The sequence below is a fragment of the Cyprinus carpio genome, chromosome B5, assembly GCF_018340385.1.
Source record: "Cyprinus carpio isolate SPL01 chromosome B5, ASM1834038v1, whole genome shotgun sequence".
Classification (NCBI taxonomy): domain Eukaryota; kingdom Metazoa; phylum Chordata; class Actinopteri; order Cypriniformes; family Cyprinidae; genus Cyprinus; species Cyprinus carpio.
In genome coordinates, this window is record NC_056601.1 from 8,502,473 (window position 1) to 8,523,972 (window position 21,500).

At 35.9% G+C, this 21,500-nt stretch overlaps 1 protein-coding gene and 1 long non-coding RNA gene across 2 annotated transcripts in view; one reads left to right on the forward strand and one right to left on the reverse strand.

The window, feature by feature from the left end:
- Positions 1–21,073, forward strand: LOC122137446. Its single transcript, XR_006154843.1, has 3 exons — positions 1–1,564; positions 17,882–18,068; positions 20,668–21,073. It is a non-coding gene; the product is annotated as an uncharacterized LOC122137446 (long non-coding RNA).
- spns2 (spinster homolog 2 (Drosophila)) overlaps positions 10,630–21,500 on the reverse strand; it is a 68,908-nt gene continuing 58,037 nt past the window's right edge. Inside the window, exons 11-13 of the mRNA XM_019104319.2 lie at positions 18,817–18,980; positions 15,640–15,676; positions 10,630–13,455 (exon numbers count right to left, since the gene is read on the reverse strand). Coding sequence (XP_018959864.1) covers positions 13,444–13,455; positions 15,640–15,676; positions 18,817–18,980 — 213 coding nt within the window. The 3' untranslated portion in view covers positions 10,630–13,443. The remainder of the gene's footprint in view (positions 13,456–15,639; positions 15,677–18,816; positions 18,981–21,500) is intronic.

Genomic DNA, 21,500 nt, shown 5'->3' on the forward strand with positions numbered 1-21,500 from the left:
GCAATCTTTTATAACATTGTAAATGTCCTTACTGTCACATTTGATCAGTTTAATACATCTTTGTTTTGTTTTTGTTTTTAAACCTGCCCAAGACTTTTGAATGGCAGTGTAATACTGTCAAGTGATTGGTTATCACCATATTGCGTCAGCCAGAATTTTAATACCAATGAATCTTATTATCATATTTACTTGATTGAACAGATTGCTGTCTGATTGGTGACATTGCATTTAGATTTTCGACAAAAATGTCTCTGTATAATGAATATAATATCCAGTCACATTCTCTCTGCAAATATGAGTGTTCCCTACATAATGCTGCCAGTACTGAGCAATAAAATGTTTTTGTCACCTTGTAGAATTAAAAGCTTTGTCTCCATACATGCAGCTTCCATTCAAACTTCAGTCAGTGTCAGATCAGTGAAAATGCATGAAATGACCAAGTGTAAATACCCAGGCCTCTGTGCTGGGATACATGTTATGCAGTGCTGATTGTTGCTGGATTTGAGGACAATGAAGTATGAAGCAATCTGTTCTTCACCATGGTCCATCTGTGTGTTATGTGGGGTACCAGTGAGTGCTCTCGCTCAGGGATTGAACATTCAGACCCCGGCAGATTGCATCAGTCTGTGGGGGTCATCCTGACATAATCGCTAATAAACCACCACATGCACTCTTCGTTGACAACATGACCCTATAGTTTGTGTAAGGCTCTTTAATGCAGGTATTTTGCTGTATTTCAGATGAGTATAAGAGGGAGGAACTCCCTGAGGAGGATGTGCTGCGGATTCTGTCATGTGTTAAGTGGCTGTCATCATCTACTCTCCCTAGAAACAAGCATCTTCATAAAGCTCTGAGAACTGCAGCATCCGTCTTCACTGAGGACACCCTGTTCTATCTCTGTTTGCTGTTCTTCACTTTCTCTTTTTCAACAGTGGTGCTTGCGAGAGTGCAGACTGGGTTAGGGGTGTGAATGAACCTATGTCCCTAAATTTTATACTTAAACATGCTATTCATACTTAATAGCTTGTGCTACAGACATGAATATTGCCTCAAATTATGCGGCTTAACAGGCAGAGGTGTTCAAAGAGATCTGACTCATTTGGTGCTCAGAAATAAAACTTGCATTAAAACCCACAGTTTTACACTGATGAAGAGATCCAAGCCTTATCTAGAGACTTAACTTAAGCCAGTGAGAAACCACACCCTAGCAACAGCATAGCAATATCCTAAAAATGCTCTGAATGCTGTAGAAATTGGGTATGTCCTGACAACCTCCCAGACTGACAAGCAAAAAATGTCAATATCTGTTCTTTTTTTAATTCTTAAAGTTGTATTATTTGTATACTTTATATTATTTGTGGCAAGTATTCCAAGATCATTTTCCTTATTGCATCTTATTGCCTTGATCTCTTTCTCTCCTCCCTTTTTTCTAATAATTGCAGTCTTTAGGAAAGTACCTGCGTCCTTCAGTTTGTGCTGTTTTCTCCATCTGGCTCCACAGTCTCGCTCTACTCTCTCCTTATGCTGGCTGCTGGCTATGTTTGGATGCTGTCATCTCCAAAAGGTACTTTTACACATGTGCTGTTCACACAAATACACACTCTCCTGTGTAGCCAAACATTCACACACATAGAAACCAAGCACTGGCAGATACACAAACATCCAGGTGTGTGCCTGTGATCGTCCCCTCAGGAGTGAGTTGCAATGTTTGAGCTTCATTCATGCTTGCATGCAGCTTGATGTGTTATATTTAGCAGGGAGAAGTAAACAGAGTGTTTCTGCTCTGGTTCAGATAAAAAGTGTGATTTAGCCACTTGGTGTGGGAATCTATTTGTAGCAGATCACAGGACTGTGCAGCTCTTTTGTAGATAATACATTTACCAAATGCAGTGAAAAAGACAGTGTGTAAATAATGTGCAAGCTAAATGCGTATAAAATAAAACTGTAATGCACTCTAAAACCACTGGTATTGACATTTCCATTTTTATTCTTGGTTATTTTTCCCCTCATATTTACAAAGAGATGTCTCATATAATGTACAGTAGAAGACCATTTCTGCCACACACAAAAAAAGAAGCATCATTATAGAAAAACATTTGAAATAAGAACATACTTGTTTATAATTATTAGATAAAAAGCTGAAATTATGAGAAAAAAAGTCATATTTATAAGATGAAGATGTTATCATTATGGTATTCTATGTCATAAGTTAATTCAGTGCTGGTCTTTTAATTTTGTGCTTTTTTCTATTTTCCTCTATTTTTGTTCCCCCAATGAAAATAGCTTATTTTGACAAGGTTTGTACAAAATCATGAGGCTTTGCAGTTTCAGTAGTCACAATAAAGGTCACAATAATTGGAGACATTCACATGGATTTTGCGCTATGTTGAGGGATTTGTCAACTGATTACTACATACAGTATATAGTATATTACATGTACATTTGGGATCAGTAATTTTTTTTTTAAAGAAATTATTAATTTAGCAAAGATATGTTAAATTGATCAAAAGTGTCAGGAAAGACATTTATCTTGATATAAAAAATGTAGCTGAAAGTTAAATGGCTGAAAGTGTTTTTTTTTCTTCTTTTTGTTAGCTTCCTTTCCATCAAAGAATCCTGAAACATAAATCATGATTTCCACAAAAATAGTAGCACATCTGTTTTCAACATTGATAATAAGAAATGCTAAATGCACTGCATAATACACCTTGCTTGCATTAGTAATTAATAAAATGTGTTCCCTCTAATACTCATTAGAATATGAAGATTATTGAAATATGTGCTCAGACACATTGGGTCGATTCAGGTAATTTGACTACTGAAGACTATACTTTTTGGCAAGGTAAAGTACAATTTACCAGACTGGGTGATAAAGTAGATAGTTTTGTTTGGCCTTAGAATTTGAAATTCTCATGGCACTTCTTGTCCTGTCATTGAAGTGTATTGTCTATTATTTGACACATCAGCCCATGTGAACTTTAAATTTGAGCCTAAAATGACAGGCTTTCCCTCACTTCACTCTTCCGCTTTATATCTAAGGCTTTTGCTGCAATCCTTTAATTTTCCCCAGTCAAGTGCAGCCTGCAAGAGACTGCTGAGAGTGCATTCACACACACACACACACACACACACACACACATACATCACCAGAATAGCCCCCCATTTGTTCCCATTGATGTATGTGTCACATCTTGGTGCTGCAGTATTAGAGGGAGATTTTGCTGCAGGGATGTGACAAGACAGTGTAAACAGTTTCCCCCCTCATTTGCTTCTCTCTCTATTGTCATTACAGTTGCATCGCTCCCAGGCTGATGATACTCAATTTTCATAATGGTGCTTTAGAAAGCAGGCTCAAATTGAAAGAATAGAGTAGCCGAGTTGTTTGTAGATGTGTGTAAATGATCTTGAATATAAAATCACTTTCAGTTATGCAACAAGTTGTTTTCTTTGTGAATGAGTGTTTATCTGATTGTTGCTCTAGTGTAAGGGTAATGGGGTTAAGGACCAGTGGAGTTGAAGGAGTGCTGGTCGTGGTATGTGGAGTCACTGTACTCATTCATGTTGCTCAACCGACTTTGAAACTCAGTGGCTAATGCTTTATATAAACAATTTTACATGATTGTGTGAATAATAGAGAGAAACAATGAATGATGTTCATATGTGATGTCTTATTTGCCTCCGTTAGTTGTCTTTTTACATCTTGAAAATGTTGTGTGCTGATAAAAATAAAAATGCTTAACATTATATATTTTAGATTCTTGTTAGGAAAAGAAATGTTGATTCAAAACCAGGGGTTAAACAGGGTTAGTGCCCTAACAAATATTGCAATTATTGCAATGTGCAATGCTTTGAAAAACTTTTTACATTGCAAATGTAACAAATGCACTCATTCACGTGCAAAACAATTTGACCTATGATAGATCATTCTTCTTTTTCTGGATATATATTTAATTATATATTATAAACTCTAAAAGAAAAAAGTCAGTAAAAACAGGGTACTATACTGTTAATATGAAGGATTTTTCTGTATTTTTCACATATGTTTGACCCAAATTAAGAAATTGATGTTGTGATTTAGGGTTAAAAATTAAACTTACATAGATTAAATCCTGGCAGAGAATTACCAGTACCTTTTCCATTTTTCTGTAGATTTTTTCTTACAATCTAAATAAATGGATACTTAAACCTTGCATATGAGATATATTTGGAATGATAGTATATTCCAACTGTATGCAGTTTTTCTTGTAATCTACATTGTAAAGCTTGTGTGGTGAGCAAAGAAAGGTAGAGAGAAAGGAAGGTATTTTGAGGTGATCTGTGGTTAAACTCAGTTTCAGCATGCATCCATATTATCCGTCAGAGCCCAGCAGGCCTCCGCACACAGAGGCAGTGTTCTTCACATGAGTGTGGAAAGCAATTTGTCATCAAGGAACTTTTTGACCAGGGCTAGGGACTGAGACATTTCTCTTCTGAATGTTATTGTAGCATTTAACAGAGCAGATTGAAAATTAGTTATGAAAAAAAGATATGTCAGTGTGGAAAGCTGGGTGACCGAGAAAGAAATTTGCTCTCCGTGTTTTAGAGACTTAGAAGTCCTCACAACCTGTAAAAGATTAGATCAACAGAGTGGGTACATGTGTAACTATGCATGAATAATGGATTAATGAGCATGACAGGTGTTGATAACACTGTTACGGAAGCATGCGCAATTCCTGCTTTACATGAATATGATGCTGTGCCATAGAATATCTAGTTCATTCAAATAATGGCAGAGTCTATTTACATGAACTCCACCCACCAACGTGTGATTGGGCTAGTCAACACTACAAAAGACGTTAGATTAATAAGAGCTCTAGTGGCATAGATGGTAAATCCTGTGCTGTAGTCAATTTTGACACGATCAGCCCGAGTCCAAATCCGCCTTTTACCAAACTTTTCCAAAACTAAAAATTGTCCTGGCCCCTCCAAGCCTTTCAATGGGGGAAAGTGGGTGTTGGTTGTCAACAGTTCAGAAGACGTGAAATAAAGTGTGTGCATCCATAATAAAAGGTCCCTCACATGGCTGAATAAAGGCCTCCTGTAGTGAATCCATGCATTTTTGTAAGATAAATTTCCATATTTCAAACATAATAAACACTTTTTTCTCACTTCCGGTGACTGTCATGCGCGGAAGCCGTTCCGGCGGATTACGTAAGACGTTGACGTTGTGTGATTAGTGATGAAAAGGAGACAAAACAAAAAACACAGAACACAGAACAGAAGCACAAAACGAGGATTTGTAAAGAAAAATGTCTGAGGATTTTGATATAAGCCAAGAGGAGACTGGTTTTCCTTTGCTAAAGTAAGGAAACTTTGTTTTCTTTGCTCCTGAATTCCTCAGAGGCGCGCATACACGCATACGTCCTACGTCATCCGCCTGCATGACTTCCGCGTACCACAGTCAGTGGAAGTGAGAAAAAAAGTGTTTATTATGTTTAAAATATGGATATTTATCTTACAAAAATGCATGGATTCGCTACAGGAGGCCTTCATTCACCCCCCAGGAGCCGTGTGAGGGATGTTTTGTTACGGATGCGCGCACTTTATTTAATTTCTTTTGAACTGTTGACAACCAACACTCGCTTATCCCCATTGAAAGGCTTGGAGAGGGCAGGACAATTTTTAATATAACTACGATTGGATTCGTCTGAAAGAAGAAAGTCACATACACCTAGGATACTTTGAGGGTGAGTAAAACACAGGCTCATTTTCATTTTTGGGTGAACTAACCCTTTAACATAGTGTAAATCTACAGCTACTGTATTTACACTTAGTGTAAATAGCATATCACTAAGAAAATACTATTTTCACTTAGTTTAAATAGCATCTTTTGCTATTTGCATTTGTGTAAATAGCCTCTATTGCTATTTACACTTACTGCAAATAGCCGCTGCCTCTTTGGTTTGCTATCATATATGGAGGATAATTTAGGAATAAATCACATTTTAAAATGATAGTTATGTTAAATTGCAGTATTATTTTACATTATTCCACTTTTTTCATGTATTTTTGATCATAATATGCATAACAATGTTCTTTAAAAAATTTTAAACATCAAAAAACTAAACTAACATCACAGACTAAAATAAAAAATATGTGTTTATAAGTTTGTGTGTGTAGCCATATACACAAATTTTAACAAAACAATTTTTTTGATGTATACATGCGCTAATTTTAGGACAAGCTTTTTTAAACATGAAAATATGAAAACATCTTGAAGCTACTGGCACGATTTAAGCTTCTATTCCTATAACCACGAACAACAGAATAGCAGAATGTACATGTTTTGCAGTATTTGTCTTCCCGACACATTGCCAGCTGTGCTCATATGTTAAGTAGGCTATACGTACATGCTCTAGTTGGTCGATTCCACTGCAGGAGCTCATAAAGTGCTGTGAATGAGTCACATGTAGCATGCTGTGTTCATTAAGATGCATGTGCATCGTGATGAATGGGAAAAACCACGAAAATGAGTGCAGAGAACGTGAACTTGAGTCTTGTTAGAGTGGTGCACTGCAGCTGATTAGTGAGATCAGTCTGTGTTTGAAGATGCAGGGCCAACGAGAATTCACAAATGGCCCTAAAACACACCATGACACTTTCATAAATTTAAAAGCCTGAATCGAGACACACTTGTACAATCTATCCTAAGCATTGGTGTTAAAGAGGCCATTAGCAATTTAATTAGGTTTCACATCTTTGTCCATAAAAAAAAATGTTATAACCAACACATTGCATTACACTGCAGTCCATGTCGTCCTCATAAGTGAATGAGTGAATGAATGTGTTTCAAGGTGGCATGAAAATTAAAAATAATTTTTAAACTGGCAATTAATTTAGCATGTCTGTCTGAATTACCAAGCTTATAAGCTTCTTAATTGCCTTAGTGCTAAAGATAATGAGTTCATAATGAGAGTGCTGTGTTCTGTTGTTTACCTGTATTCTTCTGTTTCTATCTGCTTTTGACTGTTGTGATATCTTTTATTATTATCTTTTATTACATTCTGAAATACTTAACTCTGATTGGTCAGTCGTGACATCCATGTCATGCCAGTCATCCATGTCATCGCTGCATCTCAGACCGCTCATCCAGTCTTCCAGTGCACAGTTATAATAATAATAATAAATATACAAGAACGCAATAATGTACACAAGAAAGGGTCAGGTTTATATTAAATATGAGCATAAATAGTGCTGGGTGTTGCACATTTACATGTTTGCACATGTTAGTTGAGCTCTAAGATAATATTCAGGTAAGAATATAAAATATTTATTGAAATGTCAAGCCCACGTTTTTTTGAACCACGTGTCATGCACAAGAACCAAGCTCAGTGTCTATCGCATGTTTGCATAGAAAAACATGGAAAAGGAGGCAATGGAATGCAAAAATTGTGTTCTTGGTAAAAACTTTAAGGTGATATTCAGGTAAGAATATAAAATCATTTTTCGTGTCCACATATTTATTTAATTGGTGAATAGGCCTCGGCTGTTCATATTGCTGTTCTGTCTGACTTTAGAAACCACATCCGTAAAAGCAGTTCTTCATTTTAGTGAAGAAATACGGTTGGGTGCCTCCATTATGTTGAAAGCATGATTCTGTGAACGGGTTTGAATTTGTCCCCAGGGCTTTATTTTTAGATAGCAGATCTGTCTGTTCTCATCTGCTATTCTCTGTCTTTCCCTTTTTATTAATGAGTAAAGACGGAGAGTGTGGCATCTTTCCTTTTTGTCTCTATATTTAATGAAGTGTGCTTTTAAGCTAATCATGTGTTATTTCAGTCCCTAAATGCACAATTATGCTGAATTTTGTGTTGTACTGTAGGGTGCTATTCTTAGTTTTGACCTTTTGTATTGGTCTCTGGCATTTGAGGAGGAATAGCAAATACTCTGACTGCACTAAAACGTGCGCGGAATGACTTCATTCATAATCAGACAGTGAATATCATGCGGCTTTCCAAAGATGATGTCTTTTATGTTTTTCAGCTGCTGGTGTACTCTAGTGCAGGGTAAGTTTTTCTTTCTAATGTTGCAGACTTGTGAAGCTTCAATCACCTTACATACCCTCATACTAATTTACATACTAGTTTTTAGGTGTTCACTGCATGTTTTTGTATTTATAAGGTATTAATTGTTGTACTAGATGCTACATTCAGGTGTCAAATGAATGATCTTTGTCAGCATAAACATTGCCTGTGTGTTATGTGCTTTTGCTGGAATATTAAATCTAAGTGAAAATTATTTATTTTATATGTAACTTTTCAAGACCTCCAGAGTAGTTTCTGCTCTTACCAAGTTATTAACGGAATCATTCACCCAAAAAGTAAAATTCATTTACTCACCCTCAAGTCCTTACATATCTGTATGACTTGCTTTCTTAAGGAACTCAAAAGAATATCTTTTGAATACCGTTTTTTCTATAAAAAATCAGTGGGGTGGTTTTGTACCACATTGACTTGTCTTTTACTGTAAGTAGAAAAACTTGTGTATTCTTTCATTGTACAAAAGACACTGAAAAAATACTTCCTTTTGTCATCCACAAAAGAAAGCCATACATGTTTCGAATGACATGAGATTAAATGGTGACAGAAGTATAATTTTTGGATGAATTATCCTTTCCATACGCTTTTCTCAGCACTGTTTTAATAGAGAACAAGGGTCTTGAACTAAATTGTCTGTTTTGAGGCTTCTACATATGGATTCAATGCTCTAACTAGAAAAAAAGAGTGACTTGTCAAAATAGCCAAACAAAAATAATTTGCTTAAGCTTGAAATTGACCCTAAAATTACCCTTGTTTTTATTTTTTGTTTCTTTGGCCCACAGAAAGTCCCTTGGAAAAGAAATCGCCACATTGATTTTCCTGCTGAGTATAAGGAACCATTATATCCTGTCTACACCCTAGAGTTTCCTGTCAGATCTCCACTGTTCTGTTGACTTTGACAGTATTTTCTCATCGTGTCATGCCAGAATTAGGTTTGGCTTGCTTGGCCAGTGCATTTCTGCCAGGTTATTAGAGGAGGAGTGGAGAAAGTGGAGAAAGGTCTTCATCATTTCGTCAACACAGTTTGTTGTTTTACTTCAATCTAAATACAAATATCAAATGCCAGTTTGTTTTGGTTTGTTTTTACCCATAGACATTGAACAAATATTCCATTCATTTCAAGATTCTGTATATTTTTAATTAGCATTTTACAAATGTAAATATTGAAACGGCTGTCAATAAGACAGATCATCTTTAGTGTGTAGTACCAAAATCGAATGGTTAGCTTGTAAATTAGTCAAACGTTGAGATGTTTTCTTTAAACTAGATAAGGACCTCCCTGTCAAAGGTTAGATGGGGTCACTTGTGATTAGAAAAGCTCATGTGATCAATACTTCTGATTGAACGCAGCCACCGTAAGCAGTTTTGGGGCGTTTGAGGCCATCAGCTCTGTGTTTAACTGAAGGAAAACACCCCTTCAATATTGGTTGACTTTTTGGAGATATTTGGCCATTATGGGTCTTCTGTTCTTTGTGTGTTTTTGTTGCCGACTTAGTGTCTACAGGAACTTTTCAGAAGTTCTGAGGTAATTCTGAGGTTATTGCAGATATTTGTAAACTTTCTCGATTTGCTTTCATATGCGGCTGGGGTCACACCTTGAGCAAATATTGTATTTTCATCTGTAATATAGATGAATGTGACAGCTGTTGCTAGGCGCATTTTCTCATATTTTTAGCAACAGTCACTGGCTGTGTAGGTGTTTCATGTCTTGTCAACACACTGGTGACCTTCTCCATCTACATTCTTCTTCTCTGGCGTCACAGAAACAGTTGCTGAGCAACAGAGGTGCAGTGTGCCTCTCTAAACAATGCTAGACTTCATCCAGTCCCCCAAAACTGGGCTGACTCTTACACTAGCCGATGAAAATGAAACCTTTTGCTCTGTCCAACCCCTCCCCCCCTCTACCTCTGAAAGAGAGGAAGAGAGAGGGCTTCCTGCTCCAGAGCAGTGAAAGTCTCCTTTCTGTCCACCCAGGTATGTGCTAATGGGGCTCTGTTACATTACAGCCCATTCATATGCAGTAGGATTGGGTATTCCTGCTTCTAATCACTCTATGAATCAATAGTATGGAAGGATCTTCCAAGAATGGACAGATTTTGTGATATTTTTATTGATCTTTATCCAAGGCTGCATTTATCTGATTAAAAATACAGTAAAAACTGTAGTGCTGTGAAATTATATTACCATTTTTCTATTTTAACACATTTAAAGTATGTATTTAAAAATGTTATGACAACTTAATTTTCTTTTGTAACAATATAAATGTCTTTACTGTCCCTTTTGATAAATTCAATACATCTTTGCTGAATACAATTTATATTTCTTACCAAAAACAATTTGAAAGGACATTTTTGCATTTTTTTTAAGTTGTATTATAATATGAATTAACAATGACTTATGGAATATTTAATTTTTTTTTTAAATAATAACATCAACAGATTAATAAATTCTGTACTGTCATGATACCTGCATAAACTTATTGTAAAGTGACAAGTTCACTTTTGTAATAATGTAAAAAAAAAAAGAAGAAAAATAAAAGACACTGTATTGCTCTGTTTTGATTAAATAAGTTTATTTTGATCAGTTACATATAGGTGTATATCCCTGTGGGAGCATCACAGTAAACGTCCTAGATACTTTTCTTTATAATCACACTTGCTCTAAAAAATAAAATCACCTTTTAATTTCTGCTTGACATCAGAAATAGGTTCATCTTTACAGAATTCTTGTATGACAAGAAAATGTGCAATCTGAAATACTCAACTCTCACGATTCAGCAATTAAAATGATCTCATAAAACTGCTCATTAGCAGTAGCGTTTTGTCAATAAAATGAACTTGGCCTTACAAATATTAAGCCAGTCGTTCATCTGATCAAGATCACCGTGAGTGTTGCCTTTCAACAAACAAATAAACAATAGTCATATAATCATTGACAGCACGTAAAATAACTTTGAAAAGCTAGTAGCCAGGCAGTGAATGGGTAATAATCCCTCAAAGCTAGCACTTACAAAATGCCAGTGTAGAACTATTGAATTAGACAGTAAGAGAAACCCCCCCGATCAGCACATTATTCACGCACCCAGTTGTTTGTGCAAAATAAATCAGGTAAAGTATCAGTTCATTGGTCTAAGAAACATGTTGATACACAATACATGTACATTTGTAAAAGTGTAAATCATGCTGTGTGTGAATCAGTAAAATAATTGACTCCTGTGAAAACACAGTTCTCTGAGATGAACAACTGAGAGATTCTTCAAATGGTGACAAGGAGGCATTTAAAAAAATAAAATAAAATAAACCAAAAACAAAACTGTACATAATATCTATGACATTATTTTTTTCCCTTGTTCCATCTTATCAGCAAGGGTAGCAAATAAACAAATCAAAAACATAATAAATACATTGCATCAAAGCAGTTTACAATATATTAAAATTGCTGCATAATATAGTTTATCTTTATGGTGTTTATATATAAAACTCATATCTGTAAAAAGAAAGAAAACAACATCTGTAAAAGAATAATAATAATAATACAAAAGCTTCATTAGGATAGATTGGCATGTGTAAACACATTGGATCGGACAGAATCACATTCAAAGACTTTTCACCTGGCATGATGAAAGCCAAAAGGATATGACTGGCAAATAGGGACGGTAATTTCACATGATACGTTAAGTCAGACCTTCAAAACACGGATCGGCTTTTTTCCACATCAATCTATAGGCAAGGTGCTATTTTCAAGATGGAGAAAAAGCCTTCTCTTTGAGAACAGATTTTCATTTGAACGGCTTCAGACGCAGACAGATTTGGTAATGCCAGGTTGCAAAAAAATGACAGTGGTGAGTGTGTGTGCTCTGAGAAAATCTTGCTAAACATGAAGATATACAAATTATTGCCACTGTCAAAGCTTTCACGTTTGTTAATGATGAAATCTTCTTTTAAATTGCATATATTAAAAACTATAATCTGAAGTGAAACCACACAGGCCAGTAAGAACGAAAAAGGATATTTTCTGCAGTTTTACCCTCCAACTTTGTCTCTTCACATCCATGACTATTCAGTGAAAAGCAAAGTGCTTTTCTTAGTGTATGCAACGTGTTCAAATATCTGTTTTCTGCTAATAAAAAACCTCCACAAAATTCACAGAATCCACAAAAAAAAAAAAAAAAAACTTAGCTTAACCTATGATTAAAAATTCCCTTTTTTGAATACGGATGGATTGTAGTGTATGTAATTAACTTGGCTGCGATACACTATCATCCTTTCTGTCTCTTCTTTTCCAGTAAAGGGATATGTAAAACCAAATGAGCAAGGTAAGCCTTCATACAAAGACTTTCATTCTTATAGACTGAGCCTGTGACTCCTATCCGCAGTTAAAATGAAGGTTTGCCTGTCTGGGTGGGTAACCCGGCACTGCGGAAGGAATTCCTCGCTGGAAAACACTAAACAACTGACGATAACCTTGGCTTTGTTCACTTGTTAACCCTTTTTAGTATTTCTGCTCTCCTCTTGGACATACTACGTGATTCATCCTGGCAGACTTTTCAGCAAAGTTCAGTATGAAAGCATTTACATGTTGTTTTATCATTATAAAAAGATAATATTTACAATCCAGTGTCCCTTTCAGCTATAGTTTATGAAGTCCCTCCAGTTTCATTTGTAAAAACACACAGTCAGAACAAGAAGAGAAAAGATAATGATCGATTTCAATGGTCTCAGGTGTCACTGGCACTGCATTAAAATCGTAAGTGCTAAGAAAAAGAACAAAAATACATTTAATAATAAGCAAAGAAAAGTGACCAGGGACCAGACCTGTGCTTCTGCCAGATTTCTTAAGGCAGGGCTCACCGTGTAGTTTGTTTTTGTTGGATATCTGATGTGATGTGATGAGAGTGATTCCTTCAGTTCTGTATTTACAGGATTTTGTCATATTGGCGAGCCCCTTATTGGCTGTGAGCATCACTTGTACTGGTCCCCATTAGGAATGTGATGCTTTGGCACTTGGTGCAGATCGACAGGCTGTGTTCAGTAGTATGGCACTGAGCGCTCTTGCGCACCCTCTTCCAAACACCCATTGGAGCCCACGTGGCTCTTTATATACATCATTAATAGCTGCACACCAGCTGCTAATTGGCTGACCTCTTGCCAGCTGAAGGTTTCCCAGGGCAAGCAAGGTACAACTCAAATTCAGAACGGCCTTCACAGGATGAAACGAAAAAGCAGAGATGATATGATAGCGGTGATCCAAGATTGTGTTGAGTGTGCGTATAGTGAGTTAGCTGCTAGTTTTATTCCTTCTGTTTTTTTAGTTTTTTTTTTTTCTCCATTTGGCCATGTTTTCATCCCATTGCAGCAGCCCCATCTCATTTGGTAACCTGAGGGAATCAAAAAGAAACAGACAAAGACAGGTCAGTCTCTGGCTGTTTGTGTTGTTGAATAAAACTTGGAGCAATAACATCCTAGTCTCTGGCTTCCCAACTGGATGTTTCATTTTAATTATTATAACTCAGTACCCACTGAGCCATCTGTCTGGTGCTGCTGGGGAGGTAAACCAACCCCCATTTTTACACACACACACACACACACACACACACACACATACACACACACACACTGCAACTAGAGCTTCTGTAAGCTTCCCACAGCTGCCCCACTGACATCACAAATCTGTCAAACTTGACGATTATTTTATACAGTTTCATTTTAATGTAGTATAGATAGGAAATGCAGAGTACAGAAGTACTGTATGATGATATTTGTCTCATGCAACGTTACTAAAAATCTTAAATACTAGGGTATTAAGTTCAGATAATCACATCTATGACGTTTACGGAGCATCCAGGGTCTTGTCTCGGATTTATCTATCATTATTATGCCACAAATAATCTGGCCTAGAAGCTCTTCTACTAATAAACAAACCATTGTTTTCTTCATTGTGTGATAACACACACTCATACACTGTGAAAGTCCAGTAATTATGGACTAATGCTGGATTTGGTCTGTTTAACCAGGGTTTTTTAAGTTCATGTTTTTAATTTTGATCTGTTTTTACTTGCAGGAAAACACAGATATAGCTTTGTAAAAAAAGTATTTTACAGTAAGTGGTCATCACCTTGTGTAAACAAAATGTTGTCATTTACTATTTACAAATGGGGTTTACAAATTAAAGTGTAAAACTTTGTTTAATCAAATAAATAATCAATCAATCAATCTTACCAACCCCAATTTTTTTTTTAACGGTAGCATACATAACTCTGCAGCTCAAATTGAGCAGAATATTCATTTAGGAAATCCAATCATGTTTAACTGCCCAAACGGTGAATAGCTGAAGGACATGTCTGGTTGTGGTATCATTTAATTAGAAGATGTTGTCTAAAAGGAAAGACAAGCTTTTTATGGGGAAGATTCTCCATTTTGTTATTATGCCATTCTTTGTCCATTAGATTTAAAAGCTCACTATGCTCACTATGTATCTCTTTAGTGACTACCACGTCCTCCATCTTCAAGGGCAGTGGTCTATTTCACCATTGCTTTCCCTTTTCATCTCTCATTTATTCTCTCTAATATCTTCTCATTGCTTTGGTTGCAGCCCTTCCTGTCTGAAATCTTTGGCTCTAATCAAGGCTAATGTCACAATAGTGATTTTTCTCATACTCCCACTGTCACATCACTGGCCTCCTCATAATTTATTTTCTAATATTGGGTGTGTGGGTGTCCCTCTGTTATGTAACTCTGCGGTTTCCTCTCCACTTTGTGCTTTGACCCCTATTGATCAGAGAACTTTTCCCATTTATGTAAGTGACTGAGGCTAATTAGAAAGTGGCGGGTGCTGTAGAGGAGTAGAACAGCTAACTTGGGACAGCTTGGCTGCAGAACAAAAATACATGACCACATTTAACAGTTACAATCCGCCCTCTCAGTCCGAATAGTTAGGGGACTAGTTATTTTTAGTGTACTGCTCCTACACACATTGTCCTCCACCTAAAAATGGGCAACCAGGAAAGCCTATTTCCTGATGTTGTTAGATGTTTTCTTTCTCTGTCTTTTGATGCTTTGCCGTTCTTTTAGGGCATACAAAGTCATGGTAATTATACAAACAGGCTCATAACAGTGAGTGTGAGAAGCTGATAAGAGAAAGAGGGGAAGGGGGCAGGAACAGAAGCTTGAAGAGGAGCCAGATTTGAGATTATCAGATGATGAAATAACCTGCTCACTCAAAAAAAAACTACTCAAAATATCTGTTATAATGAAAAGGTGATGCCACCATGGGCCCAAAGTCTATTCTATTCTATTCTATTCTATTCTATTCTATTCTATGGTATTATGATGCGCAAGGACTCCAGTGTGTAAAACATAGGGTAAATAAAGTTTAAGTGTGCAGCTCTGGAGTTTCATAAAGGTGGTATGTTATTATTTCTCCCCTTACAGTCCAGAATACCTTCTCATAAATAAGCTTGAACCATTGTATTCTCTTTTTAAAAAGGTCAACAGGATAACAGTTTATAGTGTAAGAAGTGGGGGGGCCTTTGTTGGAGACTTGCAGGAATTTGAGGTCTTACCTTAACTGTGGATGGCGACCGGGAAAGCTGGTTTACTCTGGAGAAGAAAAAAAAAACAACAGAATAATGAGGGAAAAAATAGTGTAGATATAGTATTTATGCAATGCTTTTCATAATTGTTCACTACACATTAGCAGGATATCTTATGGAGGGGTTTTCAAACTGGGTTGCAAATATGAATTAAATTAAAGATATTAATTTAATGTGTTTAAGACAATATTTTTAACACATTTACCACATTTGATCTTATTTTGCCTGCTTCAAACTGGTTGGAAATCAAGAGATTAATCACAATTATTTTTATAGCCTTTGTTTTAAACAGTAAGAAAAAAAAAAAAAAAAGAGCTCACATAACATTACTTTTAATAGTGGGTAAAATAAACAGTTAACTTAATACAATGTAAATATTCTCCAGATAATAATAATAATAATAATAATAATAATAATAATAATAAAATATATTACCCAGTTTTTCATCTTTTGGGGTCCAAAAGTTTGATAAATTTAATTTACAAAGCAAATTCACAGCAGCATTTTTGAAATACAACCATTTAGATGCAAATCTCTGAGTAAAATGAGGTACAGCAGTGGTTTGATTCAGTGTCAGGTCAGCGTAGTGACAGAAGCTGGTGAGGATCCAGATTCTTAATGCGAGAAACACTAATTCTGAGTAGAAGTACTTCAGTTCTCCTCATCATCTTCACTGATGAGCATTTTCACTCCTTTACTTTTTTCCCTATGATAAGATGTTCTCTTGCCTTCTTGTAATTTCATTCACTCTATTGGAAATCTCAATGGTGACACTTCACAGGCTGCTAGTGCTTTAACACACAGTTCACAGGATGCTTATATCTACAGTACATCCCAACGGACACCATGCCAACTGATGCCAGGCAGCAAAGGATATGAGACAAATGTGTGTGTGTGTGTGTGTGTGTGTGTATTTTTGCGTGACTGCCTGGGTGCCCCAGTGTTTTCCCCTGCACTATAAACAGCTCCCTCATGGCCCAAAACAGCTTAAAGCCTAGAAATAAAGTACTCTTTGAGCTCAATATATATTCCTCCGCTCCAGTGAACGCCTTTCATTTTGCACGTTGTGTCCATAAATAGAGGAAGACAAAAAAGAATGCTATATTCATGTAACAAGATATTTGCGAAATACATAACTACTGGGCCTATTTTTACTATTTTTAGACTGCATGATGACTCGTGATGATGCAATGCTTATGAAAAATTGTGAGAAGGGTGTTATGTAAGAGTATTTGGCAATGTATAATTGCATAGGCTCATAACAGCTGGATATAAGCTTATAGTGTATGCTGCACTCACAAATATAACTGCTTTAATCTGTAGCTGCTGCTTTTGGCATTCATGATATAGCAGGTCATTACATAGCATATGTGGCTGCATAAAACCAGTGGTGTGGTAAAACTTCTGTATAAACAGCAACCAACAATGGGAGTAAACTGCTTTGAAAAGATTTTGATTCTGAATTTAAAGGTGAAGTTCTTTGTCATATATATATATTTTTTTTAAACTGAAGGGTGGATTTGTTATCATAATTATTCTAAATTTAAGGTTCTTTTTTTTCTTATTCTAAATTTAAAAGTAAAGTATTTTTCATTTATTCAAAATTTATATGTGAGTTTATATATATATATATATATATATATATATATATATACACACACACACATATATATATATATATATATATATATATATATATATATATATATATATATATATATATATATGTATATGTATATATGTATATATATTATATTTTGGAGTTAATGTTAAAATGTGTTCTCTCATCCCTTTTTAATATACAGAGAAAACTGCAAGTTTATTTCCCTAAAAAATGCACTGTGGTTCTTTAAAAACATTGCTGTGTTCGTATGAGTATCTGACCAGCTTAGCATAGCAACACTGACTCCACCAATTGTGTGAGGGCTATCTTTTTATCTGACCAATAGTAGAAGTGGGAAGTGTTCAGGGAAACCTACTTGAAAATAATCAGTTATATATTATTCTGTCTGACACAACAACTTTAAACCTAGACACTATTTTTTTTTGTCAAGATTTTTTCATGTTAGGAATGATTTGTTTAGGGCTTGTATCTGAGGTGCACTATTTGTATTCCACTACATATACAGCAGGAAAAAGAACAATTTAATAATCCTGCTGAGTAGCTCCATGTGAAAAATGAGTATAATGATTAAACTGCCTGTTGTAATAGATGGCGAGACGAGAAGAAAAGTCAACCTCCTGGGCTGTCTCTAAGACCTATCGTGGGAAGAACCTCTGCAGCAATCCAACATACCACCCTGCCTAAAAATGTCCCCAAGCAGACAGGAAGGAAGTCATTTTTGAGTGGCAACACGCAAAGGAAATCCACTTGATAAAAGACGGCCGCAAAACAGAAAGTGAGTCGCAAAGTTTGGGTATCATGTTTGTCTTTACCTTTTAAGGCAATGGGACTTTTTCCATAACTAAACCGGCTTATGTTTCAGATGAAGGTCTGTTTTAAAATGTCTATGTTTAAATATACATATATAGGACAAAGTATCTTATGATGGCTTATGTATGCCATGTTAAAATGAAATGACATGTCTGGGTAGCTTGAATAGCAAGAGACAACATTGGGGTTTATTTGAAGTTTATTTTGTCTAGTGTCGTCATGACTGTTACTAAATGCTCCTTTCATAAAATTGCTTAGCTTGTCTCTGCCTAATGCTAATTTACTGAAATTACATTTATTTTAAAATCTCTTCTATAATGATTAATGATTTGAATATGGAAAGCTCCTGATCTACCCACGTAAAGTGCCATTTTCCAATAGGCACATCACTTCTGCAGTGTCTTTGTTTGAGAATACATCTAGATCTCTGTCTGTCTATCAATCTCGCAGATTAACAGATTAACCACCTGAGGCTATTCATCAGACACACAAAGATGGCCAAGGCTACCAAAATCACCATGGCAACCGGTATTCTCCGGATTGTCTTTGTCAGTGGAAGACATGGGAAATGATAACCCCGTTTAGGAATGTAAAGTAAGGAACCTTTGAAATGGAAGCACCTCGATGCCTTTAGATAGTTTTCAGTATAATGACTTCAAAGATTGGACTGAATTAGCGCTATCAAGGTTGTGAGTAAAGGCCTAGGCACTTACTGATTCTCCGCTTTGTCACGATCGTCGAGGAAGAAAAGGGCGGTGGCCAGGAAAAACATCCCCCCCAAAACGATGACAAAGGGGCAGAGCATGAGGGCATAGCCCAAACTCAGGAACTGCCATAATGCTGATGTAGCGTAGCTCTGCTGCAGCGAGTCTGATATCTGCAGGAACACACAGAAACACAAACAAAAGAGCACTCATTAGCAAACAAAGGAAAAGTCAGCTGCGAGTCATAAGCGACATTAATGTAATAATTAACTTCCTAATATTGTCTTCAAGAGCTGCGCTGTTTCAGTTACTGGGTGAATGGTTAATTATTCTAAATTGTCTTAAGCTATTGGTATCTGTTGAACAGCAAGTCAATATATCTATAAAAAGACAATAAACATAAATTAAACTACTGATTAAATCAAGGAAGCATTTAGTTCAGTTTCAATTTTACAAACTGATTTAATTTTATGCTGTGTGCTCCCTTAAGATTCACTCAGTCAGTAGTTAGCAACTGGTTCTTAATGTTAAAGACCACATGAGGTAGGCTATTTCCAATGTGATATCAGAAGGGGATATTGTCATTCTAAAGAGCATTTGATTGTACAAAAATAAAGTGTAGTGTGGGATGAGTCAGCAATATTTTTGTTCCATTTTCCTGGAAGATCATTTTTAAATGCCTACATCTGCTAAAAATAAATGGTCAACTTTTAAGAGTACACTTAAGGCCACAAAACTCAAATCCTGATCATCACTATTTATATCAGACCTGTGAACAGAAAACAAGAGGATGTTCTCCAGTGCTAATATGCAAAAATGCTTTGTTCTGGCTATTCTAAAGTAGCATATTATTAGAAAATAAAGCAAAAGTTGTATATTTTGACAAACTAACAGCAGCATTAAAAAGACATTTAGAAGCGCTAATCTCCTCAGAGTCCATCTTACTGACTTTAACTTGGCTAATCCTTTATCAGCACTAGCGCGTCTCATGGGTCAGGGAGGAATGCTGACTCTAAAAGGTGTGTGAGTAGGTGCTGACAGTGAGGTGTGTGTGTCTTTGTACATATTTAACCATATTTTAGGGACAAATAGTTACCCCAGAAGTGTGATAAATCTGACAAAACCTCCTTATGGGGATGTCCTTGTTTGTAAAACTGGTAAGTAAATAGAGAGTTATTTTAATTGTAATAATGCAGAAAGTTTTGTGTAAGGGTTAAGTTATACTGTCTGTAACTAGCTGTGTGTGTATATATATATATATATATATATATATATATATATATATATATATATATATATATATATATATAGTCTATAGAATGCCCCTATTTAGACAGCTAACGTGTGTGTTTGTGTGTGCGTGCAGACCACACTCCTGTATGTGTGTGTACATGTCGGCCTTCATGATGCCAAACATGAGCTATTTCTCCTGATAAAAATAGGGCTGAGGTTAAACATTTCTGGTGCGTGTCTAATGAGGTTTTTTTCCAAAAAAGATGGTAGATTTCAGTTGATAGCCTATTTTTATAGATAATTACACCACCCACTATGCCTGAGGGTATAGATTCACACAGGTACTCTAAATGTTTTAACATCAGTTAGAGTGAAATGGACCATTACCAGGTATTTAGGAAATGTTATTCATTCACAGGTCTAGTGCACACATTGTTCAGTTTTTAGAAGAACATGTTGTTTGCCTGCCACATGTTCTCAAATTTCTTTCCAGTTGTCTTCAGTAAGCTAGTGGATGTCTCTGCTCTCATAACAGCTTAATGTCTGGAAAAACTATAGTGTCACTGCCCTGTGTCAAAGTTCCTGTGGTTTTTCTCTAAAATATCTTCTTCTTTTTGTTTTTCAGAGCTGGCAGATTTTTTGCGACAGAAGTACGTCACAGCCACCATCACACTAGCCTGTCAGACCTCCGGAGTGAAATTATCAAGTAACTGTTGATGCATGACTTGGTCCCACTTTCCTGGATTTGACAGGCCAGGCCTGGATTTGAATGTCCACACACTTCCTGTGAAGACGTAACCGAGCTACTATCTTAGAGGTAAAACAGAAGATCATTGTACTCCCAGAAATGCAACCGAGTCATGTGAACTGACCCTAAAATGAAACATCACAAAACATGTGGCAGAATTATAACCACACTGCCCAGCTGTCTGTCAGCAGGTAGGGCGTTTTGAGCGGATGGAAGCTGCTTACACTGCGATTTGAGTGAACTTGACCTCTGATCTTTGAGAAAAGTCAAATAGTTTATTAAAGTGCTAGCAATACAAAATCATAAGATTGATTCCCAAAGCAGAAACGTTTGTGCAATACATCTGGGCTTTAAAGGAAATACTACTTTTAAGCATTAGGCATATTAAACTAATCAAAAGTGACATTCATAATTTTATAAAAGATTTATGTTTCAAAATAAATTCTGTTCTTTTGAACATTCTATTCCTCAAGGATCCTCAAGAAAAATCCATTAAGGAAAAAAACAACTATTTTCAACGTTATAATAATAACAGTAAATGTTTTTAAACACAAAAATCAGCATATTAAAATGATTGAAGTTCAGCTTTGCCTCCACAAGCATAAGTTACTTTTTAAAATATTATTTTAAATTGTAATAATATCCCTCAATTTTACTGTTTTACTGTATTTTAATCAAATAAATGCAGCCATGGTGAGCATCTGACTTTTCA